The sequence below is a fragment of the Notolepis coatsorum genome, assembly GCF_963971535.1.
Source record: "Notolepis coatsorum genome assembly, chromosome: 1".
Classification (NCBI taxonomy): domain Eukaryota; kingdom Metazoa; phylum Chordata; class Actinopteri; order Aulopiformes; family Paralepididae; genus Notolepis; species Notolepis coatsorum.
In genome coordinates this window covers 148,287,087-148,297,726 of record NC_140165.1, presented here as the reverse complement: position 1 = coordinate 148,297,726, position 10,640 = coordinate 148,287,087, and the positions used below count along the sequence as shown (strand labels likewise).

Below are 10,640 nucleotides of genomic sequence, written 5' to 3'. Positions count from 1 at the left end.
CATATCTGTGATGTCAGAGATTTCTCAGCTGCATAATAATGTGGCAGTTGATGTGGCAGTTGGCACCAGGCCACACAGTGGTTGGAGCCCAGCCTCAAAACGGCTTAAGATCTTGAGGTAGAAAAATGCGGTTTTTAGTACTTGATTAGAAATACAAAACAATGCATTTTTTTTGAAAAAAACCTAGGTGTTCCATAGACTCACAGGAATTGTGTAAAAGTGCCCAAATAGTGAAAGAAATAGTAAAATAGTTCCCCTTTAACATTTTTTAAATAAACATTATTTTTTTAAATGGCTACAAGTGATTTTGTAATTTTGCAACCGTGGGTCTCACAGGGTACTTTTAACCCTGTGAGGCCCAAATAAAAAAGACATTAGCAACTTCAGAGGCCAGAGGGTGAGACCTATAAACACATGAAGGGTGCCGTGACTGAAAAAAAAGGTTGAGAAACGCTGGTATATGGTGTGGCTCTTTGTGGTACCACAGTCATTTTTTTGTGGCTCTTAGTCTCTGACTGGTTGGCCACCCCTGCTATAGAGGGTTTCTTTTGTAAACTAAGTTTCACGTGCAATTGCATTTCAGTGCATATTCGTGTAAAATTAAGTGCTGTTGGCTTTCAAAGGAATAGTACCCAAGGCTGTATTAGGCTTTGTCAAAGTCGAAATTAAATGAAAACTGTATTTTTCACCCTGTTAAGACAATTTACCTGGTCACAGAGACCAGAGAAAGACTTTCGTCTTATAAGCTATACGGCATATTGGGATTCCCTTCTGATTCTCTTTTCTCAGCCTTTCCCTCAGTCCGTTTTGGGTGTATGGCTGCTACGGCCACGTGGGGTTCCCTGTCACCCGGCCACCAGCAAGCAGTCCAAAGTTAAGAGATTTCCTACCCAGGTATCCTATTGTGTCCGCACTTTGTAATGACATTTCCGAATAAGGATTTACCTTAGCCCCTTCCGTGACTGTGATGCACGCCAACAGGGTTGGACGATCACAGTCACGAAAGGGGCTATCATAGGCGGCGGGTATATAAGGCCAGGGTAGGCTATAGGCCAACCCAGGGCTAGGCCTACCCAAATCGTTATGCTGGGAATCTTGAAATGTATATAATATAAGTGTGCAGGCTGCTGGCTATTGTGTGTCTTGTGCTGCAGCCCGCTGGCCACGGTGTCAACGACGAAGAGTCGGCTAGGTGGCGGTGTTTAACATTCCAGGTACAGGCAGTAACCAATCACGCATAGGGTTAGGTTAAATAATGTAGCCAATCACATCATTCACATGATCATCCTGATCCCGCAGGCCGAGTAAAGCAAACATCTGCGTTCCGAATCTCCGCCCGCCGATCCTTTGTAGCGAACACCAGCGTGCTATTTTGAGTCAAATTTCAAAAAGCAAAATGGATATACGGTATTTTTCCAAGGCATATAAACAAAGTAATTTAGAAGCTGCACCGGGCTGCCCCTGGGCATAACTACGGATCACCGGAGGCTATATGTTGCTTTATATTGGCATACAAGGGCTTGCTCTAAGTGTAAGAGGACATGATGAGAGTCAGAGTTCATCACATTTAGCTGCATTAAGGTAAGACAATGGTTAATCTATTATTGGATGCCTTCATTTGAACACTTAATTTGCACTATATATTAAATGAGTGGGGCTCGCCTCGCATAGCCTAGTGGGTGTGTGTATTTACAAAAAAGGAAACATTTTATCTTAATCTCACCCGCCGCCTATGGGGCTAATCATGTGTTACTGTATTATTTGGGAACCTGTGGAAACGAGTCCAGGTCGATTTACTCCACCTGTGACGCTCATTCCATTTCTCAAAGCCTTCCATCTTCCCCTCATCCTGATGCATGCATACCAACCCTCCCGTTTTTCCCGGGATTCTTTCAACGTTCTCTCCGCCGTCCTCCCGTTAAAATATTTCCCATATTTTTCCCGTTATTAGAAAGTTAGCACAGGAAGTCAGACCGGAAGACGAGAAGTGATACCGACAAACTGTCGGGCAAAGTGGGGTTGTTCCCGGAGAGCTCACTCTCAGCCGTGGTTTCTCAGTGTATAATGTATGGTGCTTATCTCAACATGTGAGTAGGGTGAGACAACACTATTCTTTAGTCCAAATAATACCCTACTTTATACTATATTATTGTCATTTGTTTAAGGCGAGACACCCCAGGTGAATAGGCAAATATACTTATTTTAGTTGATTTTGAGATTTTGTTATATTTTGCTTCCTAAACATGTCTTCTATGAAACTAGTGACAATAAAACATCAATAACACACATTTAGTTGTTTATTTTACTTCATTTTGCCTTATTGCATCCATAAATGTGCACATATTTAATGGGGAAGTGCCGATCATTTGCATATATAAACATACAATTCAGAAAACTTGCAATATATATATATATATATATATATATATATATATATATATATATATATATATATATATATATATAAACTGGGAAAGTTTCATAGTGATATCTATTCAAATGTGTTTTGCCTATTAGGGGGTACTACACTGTTACTACACTGTTTGTAGCCTGTGTGTAGTTCTGTTCAGTTCAATAACATCATTATTATTATTATTATTATTATTCAGTTATCAGGCATGTGTTTAGGTTGTCAATTACTAATGGTTTGATTAGGTATTGTGTTTGTAAATAGCTGTTTGAAAAAAAAATTTATGGCATTTTACAATACAGAACTTTGAAGGCGTTTTCCCATAAATGAGTTTTTATGCGTTTTTTTTACACACTTGGGTATAAATCTACCATTCCATAGCACCTACACACACCATACTTTCCACATTTCTTCCTATATATACCCTGCATCTTTTTACAGAGGGGTTTGTTGATATATCATTCATAGCCTGATTTATAGTACATTTAGACCAAAAAACATGGCGAAAATTGATTTTTTATGACTGTAGTCAGCATTTCCTGATTCATGGGATGATAAAAAGACATATCCACAATCCCTTCTGTAAAAAGTTCACTGTGTTATGTGTCAACATAATGAAACCATTTAAAAAAATCTGGCATCATCCAATGTTGGTATTTATACCCAAACGTCATATGCAAATTAGTGTGAGGATTCGCCTGTCCCTGGACCTTTTTCCTGTGTTTTCCCTGTCTACTCTCCTCTACTCTTCACCAGCCCCCACCCTTGCGATGATTTACTCTCCTCTACTCTTCACCAGCCCCCACCCTTGGACATCCTTGATCCTCTACCTTCACGCACCTGTTGGGAGTTTGCAATCACCTCGGGAGAGTACATAGGTTGCAGACTCCCCTCCAGTCCTTGTCGGATCGTTCTGTGTTCTGGACTCTGTGTTCGTTCTGTATCTGTATCTGTGTACACTCTGTGTTCATGGAGTTCTGTACGTTACCATCCTGTACGTTACCATCACCTGCCGCGTCTCCGGCGTGAGACGACGTGCCAGCCATCACCACCTGTCGCCGTTTGCCTGGAGTGGGACACCGTCTTCGCTCTCTAATTCTCTACGGGAGGTTTTCCAGTGTTCCCACTCCAGACGTCAAGCCGGCTCGTCATCGCTCCCGATTCCACGGGAGGAAGGCGTCTCTTCGTGATCCTCGTTCCTGGGGGTGAGGCTCGTCGTCGCTCCCTAGTATTCCACGGGAGGACGGCGTGTGCCCATCCCGTTCCCCTTGGACCCAGGCTCGTCGTCGCTCCCTAGTATTCCACGGGAGGACGGCGTGTTCCCATCCCGGTCCCCTGGGACCCCCTTTGTTCTGCGCTGCCCGTCTGCAGCATCCGAAGAGGAGGAGGAGGATCTCCATGCCAGGCCCCGCTGTCGGGCCCCTGTTCCCGTGCCACTCGTGCCAGGCCCCCGCCATCGGGCCCCTGTCCCCGTGCCAGGCCTCCGCCGTCGGGCCCCTGTCCCCGTGCCAGGCCTCCGCCGTCGGAACCCTGTCCTCATCCCTGTAAGCAGCTCTGGCCCTCGCCCTGTCCAAGGCCTTAACCCTGTTCTCTGTCCCTGTCTCCAGCCCGCCTCTCCGGGCCTCTGTCCCTGTCCCCCTCTCCAGTGCCCCTGTTCCTGGCCCTGACACTTAGCCCTGGTCCTTAGCCCTGGCCCTTAGCCTTAGTCCCTTAGCCTGTTCGCCTCTTAAAGGCACAGTGCCGCATTTTCCAGATTTCCTTGACTCTAGTGTTTTTGTGTTTTCCCTTAAAGGGACTGTGCCGCTTTTTGTTCTATAATAAATATTTGCCCTGTTTTGGCTTACTCTCATACCTGTCTTGTGTTGTGCGATTGGGGTCGGTTACAAACCATAACAATTAGTGCATATTTAATGAGGTAATGCCTATTTTGCATATATAAACATAAGATCTCAGAAAACTTGCAATACATTTTTTCTAAGTTGTTATGTACATAACAAACTGGGAAAGTTTCATAGTGATATCTATTCAAATACTTTTTTGCTTGTATTTTGGTTTGGCTCTTCTCGTTCTTTGTTATGTTAGTATGGTATCCTATTATTATGCAAAGTCTAGGTGATAGATAAGTGCCGGGTAGTGTAGTTGAAGACACCTGTGACCTGACGACCTGCGCTATTGTTATAAGACGGTGGGTATAGCGCACAACGAGTGGAGCGCATTTTTGTGTGCGCGAGCGTGCACATCAGTGCGCGACTGCGCGTACACATCCGTGAGCGATTGCGCGCACTTCTGCTCAGCGAACTGCTAGGATGGCGTGGTACCGAGTGGTACCACCACTGCATCACTGCCCATAATCCTTGTATTAGACCCATGTGCCAGTATAATTTTTGTAAAGTAATGAAGCGCAAATGTAAAGTTAATCAATACACAATGAAACAATATCTTTATCTATATCACATGTCAAAACTACTTTAATAAAACAAGATTTCCGTTTTTCATTTCTACTCATTCATCCAAAACAAGACAGCAATTCTACTTCTGCATGCACCGGGAGAATTGAGCTCATAGCACAGATTTGGAGTTGATAGAATGGACATTGTTGTTCTTAGGAAATGTTGCACATGGTGGAAATAATGGAAATTAACATTTCTAACATTAACATTTAGTGTATGTTTAAAGTTGATACATTGAGGCATGGTAGAATTTCACTTTATATTACAGCAGTATCCGTTTTTAACATTACAATTAGTGTCTGACACTATAGACACATGTTAAAAGTCAACGTTGTCATTTTCCAATTTGTGCAAGACATACAGAAAAATTCAATTACGTGCCCCCCTTCCCACGGTGTATATAGAAAGAGACAATAAACACAAAAGTAACATAGGACACAATATACAGCACACAGACTATGTACAATATAAACAGTACCTACAATTAAATTAATGAATGAATTAAATAAGAGGTAAAAGAGAACTTAGTGTAAATATTCCTTAATTTGTGTCAACGTTATAAGAATCCTATTGTATTCAACAAATTAATTATGCTACACCACAATGTGCCTTTTCTATCTATTCTAAATCTATGGCCTTGCGATTCCACGGCTGCGTAGTGCCGACAAGAGCAGGCGTTCCATCTCCTCTACAGAAACACTGACACTTCCATTCATTTAATGCAGGGATGTACACAGCATTTCACTTTCAATCAGGTATCTGATTAATTTAATGTAGCAATTAGTAGTTCACCCAGTCCTTGGGTACATACAGGTTTTGACCAGCAGATGGCAGCAACGAGGCAGCTCAGCAGAGAGAAGCTGTCAACAAACATCCTAACAGAAAATATGTACATACAAGGGGGAGGAGACTACATTGGGAGGGGGCGGGGCTGGGGGAGGGGGGCGGGGCGAAATCTCCAGTTTTTTTAAATCCCAATGTTGACAGCTATGGACCTGATGAGACGGAAAAGAGCTTAAACACTTGTGTGTCCTGTCCATGCGCTCTCCATTTATCTGGAACCCACAAAAGGCTTCAGATCCACCCAGCGGCTGCTGGTGTGTGTGTCACGTTTGGCATTTTACAGAGCATTGAACATGGCCCAGTTTACTGGCCTCCTTATTCCTGAGAAAGCCTATAGGCCTACAGAGTCTCTTCACTCAAGGATGAAACTTGGAAGTTCCTTTGATTACTGTGATGTGATGTGCATTTTACAGGGTGTCAAACTAGAATAACTGGTATAATTTTAGTTTGAAAAGAAATTGCGCTTTTACTTTGAAGACAAAATCGCTAAACCGGAAGCGAGACTACAACCAATTGCCACTGTCATTGGGGATATATCCTCCTCTCTCTCTCTCTCTCTCTCTCTCGCTCTCGCTCTCGCTCTCGCTCTCTCTCTCTCACACACACACACACACACACACACACACACTGTCACTGTGTAACTCACACACACACACAAACACACGCACATACACACACACACAGTCACACACACACACACACACACAGGTATGGCGGCCTCTGGCCTTGTACTACAGTGTACCGTATTTTCATTTTCTACGGGTCAAACACGACAGGCACAAAAATTTCGGAGCGGCAATATAGTTAACTGACCACATAGTGGCACTGTTTACACCAATACAGGTTCTGCAAGTTACTGCCACTGGACTGGCAGACGTACGACTGGTATGATCTAACACTTGTTACACGGGTGCTTGACGTTTTTTGTATGACTTTGCATTGTTCCGAATCTGTCTGCACGTCCTATTATGCACATTAATCCCCGTTAAGCTCCATGCTTTCCTATTGTATCCCACAGTCTACTAATATGAGCCTGGGTATTTTGTGTTCATGTGTCTTTTATTTACCTGCATTGTGTTTTGGATCATATTGTGTAAAATCTGATCTCATTCCAGCGCTACACGATCTGCAATTACGCACAAACTATGCCATTTACGCACGCAGGCACTGAACGCCCCTCCTCAGATGATCCAAAAATGACATCACGTTTTGAATTCCCACGTACAATTGAACAACCAATACGCCTCCACGGAGATTTTCTCTACTCGTTGCAATTCCAAGAGACAGACACAGAACAAACCCCAAGAACAAGCACAAGACAAACACAAGAATCAGAACCATAGTGACGGATTACAATCTTCTGAATGGATGTGCGTTTTGGACCTAATCATGAAAGTTCCCCTCCTGCATTTTTTTCTGCCTAACGATATCAGGCTAAATTGATTTTGGCCTTTGGGTTCTTACGTTTTTATTTTTCCTATTGGAGATTATGGACTAATCGGGAGAAAAGTGTTTTCAACATCTTGGAATAATGTTTGTAGTGTCGTGGATCGATCTTTATTCTGGGATGTGAAAAGTCTTCAGCTGCAAGATTTTTTATGGTATATGTCAACATTTTTAAAGCGCTATGGAACTTCCATTCCAAATTCACCTTTTAACAGCCTTTGTCACATTAATTAAGGTAAGCTAATACGAGTTATGGTATTCTATTGTATTTACTCATAACGTTGTAGTCCATCCATACATCTTGGTGTAGTATATGAGACACTTTGATTTCTTTACAGGTTCATGGTAAAGCAGTACAACCTTCAGAGCATCCAGGTAATAATAAAACAAAAATAAAGGTCTACTCCTAACTGGAAGGATTGTGTGATTAGGCCTAAACCCAACAAAAACTGTTATGTCAAGATAAAAAAAAATAGGCTTGGACAATTTTGACCAGCTGTTTTGTTCATTAATTCTCAATCTTTTAATCCCAAAAACCCACAGTGGAATGCCAGGTAAATATCATTGTAAATAGCATGATTGAGCTTGATGAGGGAAAAGTCCCTTCTCTGTCCTTTTCATTTACCCAAGAACTCTCCGTCTAGGCCTGCAGGTGCTGGCCACAGCCTCACATTATTGGCCACTGGATGCTGTGGAGGGGATCCATGGGCTGTGGGACAAGATTGGAAACAGATCAGGTCATATTAACGGAAGCAATATAAGTATGTGCATATAGTACTTTACCTATGTGTTTCGGGAACAGTCCACCTCAATATCAGTCTTTTTCTATTCACTTTTGGCATGGACTAAAGCTGCTGTTCACCCTTCTCAATCCACATCACTTGTCTGTCCTAAAGCAACCAAGTCACTGCTTTTAAAGGTGCTCCTGTGTTCAAAGCTCATGCGATCAGATTCACTATTGTGATGTTACAAAGTATCTCAATGTATTAAAGTCGTTGATGGCAACATGTACTGAAAACTGATTTGAATGACATTTACTTGCTGCCTATTAAGAGCATATGTTGGGTAGGCTATGCAGGCATCTATAGTTTATAGCTACCTCAGTCTTTTACGTGAAATAATTTCAAGAGACACAAATTTGAAGAGGGATCGGGTATAGCCTTGAGATCGATGTTTGGAGTATTTTTCTCCCTGTGATTCGCTCAAAGTCACGATGACATTCCTCCGGGCTATGGGGGAAAATGAGCTGAACCTCCTTGGGCACTGAGCTCAGCATCACTCTGTGTCTCATACCTGTGTACCACGTCCCTCCTGTTTGCCCGGTTGTCTGTGTCTCTCACTGTTGTCTTCTGGTTTTTGTCTCTCCGTATTTTGTGTTGTCAATCACTATTTTTCTCCTTTTGTCTGTTTGTCCAGCTCTCAGAATCCACAACCACACTGTGCTCCCTTCTTCCCATAACTCTTCTTATGTGTATACCAATGACTCTGCCTACACTAACATTTCTGCAACAGTAGGTGAGGATTACTCCCCCACTCACTGAAATACATAGTGCATTTGTCACCCACTGCCCTTCTCTGTTGTGTCTGTCTACCATCATCACACTGTGCACCGTGGCTGATTTGAATGTGTCGCACTACTACTATATTTTCTTTGAGTTGGTTTTGTCCGAGTGAAAGGAACCATGACAATGACAGAGAGGCATCATTATTCTGTAGTTAATCTTTGTTTGTTTGTTTTTATATTTTTTTAGATTTAGCATTTAGATCTAGATTGATTGTTGCATGATTACACTTGTAAGATAATAAGATAAGATATTCCTTTATTGATCCCCTTGGTGAAATTCAGGCATCATAGCAGCATGGGGGAGGGAGGAGGGGAGGTACAGGTAGGAGAAGACATACAGGTACAGGTCACATAATTATAGTACAGTGGAGAAGTATAAAAATAGAATAAAAAGGCAGTGTAAACAATATACAATATAATTAACTCTGGACATGCACATATGGGCAACATGGTGCGAGATGAGGGTATGTATGCCCTCTCTGTTATGTTACCACACCCTTAAATCTGTGTTTGGAATACTAGAGGAAGATTAGTTACTGAGCTGAGTTTGCTGACTTTCTGCGGACTGCAGTATAACACAGTTAATCACTTTTGCCATGGTTGATAATCTGTCACAAAATGCTTGAGTCAAGAAAGCTGTGAAATCGTCCAACTCATTAGTAGAAGAAACAATTTATTCATGATTGATTTGGTAGGAATTTGGATAACTCGGATGTATTGATGAACTGTCAAACAGCTAAACCTGTCATTACTAAATTGTGTATAGGACTATTAACCATTAAATATAGCAGCTAGCTTGAAGATGTACTGTTTCCTCGTATCAAGCAAAGTAATACCCCTGGCCTTTTGTTTTCCTGCAGACATTGTTGAGGGAATGGTCAACAAGGGCATCTTTTTGAATGGAGATAATGGTGGAACATTTCTCCACTTTGGGAGTTATCAGAATTCCTGTATTAGTGATCCCACTTTGTGTGGTCCTAAGGGTGAGTGCCTTCTGGCTATATTACGGTCTATACCATCATTTATGCATATACAGTATGCAATCATTTACAAAGGACACCTCTCAGAGGAACTCAAGTAATCCTTTCTATCTATTTTTGTAGGGATTACATTCTCCTTTTTTTGGAAGAACCAGGAGACACATTCACGTTTTGCTATTGCCTCTGGGGGGAAGATTGTATCCAACGGCTTCTCCGTCTATGCCAATCCCCCTGGAGGATATGTAGAGTTCTACACGAGAGGCAACAACCAGAGATGGAAGGCCAATATCAGCATTCCGGGTACTTTATGTGACTTAGCCATTGTTTTTCACCATGTTGTCTTGTTTGTTAGTTTCCCTTATGTATCCATGAGGAATTTATTTTGGTTTTGGATTACTTGTTATTTTCAACCATAAAGTGTAAGCTGTGCAATCATTACACTCGTGTTTTTTGGCAGATTGTGACCAGATGTAGCCACAATCAGTTAGAAGTTCCAGAGAACATTTTATTAATCTCTTTATCCAGTGCAAAGCATGCAAATACAATTATTATCCTGGTTTACATATGTCAGAAGATATGGCCCTATTTAATTAGCCATTGTGACTGTACATTAGCCACAGCTATAGTCTACAGTAACATAGTCCAGCTGTGGTGATTTGTAAATGGCAAAAATCTAGATGATTCTATTAGAAACACAACATGGACTACAGTATGACTATTTATAATTTTCAGATTAAGCAATGAACAGGGCGGCTAAGTGGCGCAGTGGGCAATGCGCTCACCACTAACGCAGGATATGCTGGGTTCGAGCCCAGCTCTCTGCGTTGCTTCCGGCTTGGCTGGTCGTTCATACTAATACAATTGGCAGTATTATGGGGTGGGAAAGCCGGTGGGTGGGGATCGGACGTTGTGGACAGCGACTCCTACAGGTCGGTTGGTGCGCCTGT

At 42.2% G+C, this 10,640-nt stretch overlaps 1 protein-coding gene across 5 annotated transcripts in view; it reads left to right on the top strand.

The window, feature by feature from the left end:
- Positions 1 to 6,978: 6,978 nt before the first annotated feature.
- The window catches only part of adgrd1 (adhesion G protein-coupled receptor D1), a 65,518-nt gene continuing 61,856 nt past the window's right edge, over positions 6,979 to 10,640 (top strand). For 2 of the 5 annotated variants that reach the window (XM_084334335.1, XM_084334334.1), the window contains exons 1-6: positions 6,979 to 7,384; positions 7,488 to 7,524; positions 7,794 to 7,910; positions 8,566 to 8,664; positions 9,574 to 9,696; positions 9,817 to 9,993. In XM_084334335.1, the coding sequence (XP_084190461.1) occupies positions 7,331 to 7,384; positions 7,488 to 7,524; positions 7,794 to 7,910; positions 8,566 to 8,664; positions 9,574 to 9,696; positions 9,817 to 9,993 (607 nt within the window). In that variant the 5' untranslated portion in view covers positions 6,979 to 7,330. Of the gene's footprint in view, positions 7,385 to 7,487; positions 7,525 to 7,573; positions 7,704 to 7,793; positions 7,911 to 8,565; positions 8,665 to 9,573; positions 9,697 to 9,816; positions 9,994 to 10,640 lie in introns of those variants that run through there. The other 3 variants (XM_084334337.1, XM_084334336.1, XM_084334338.1) reach the window with 3 other exon arrangements.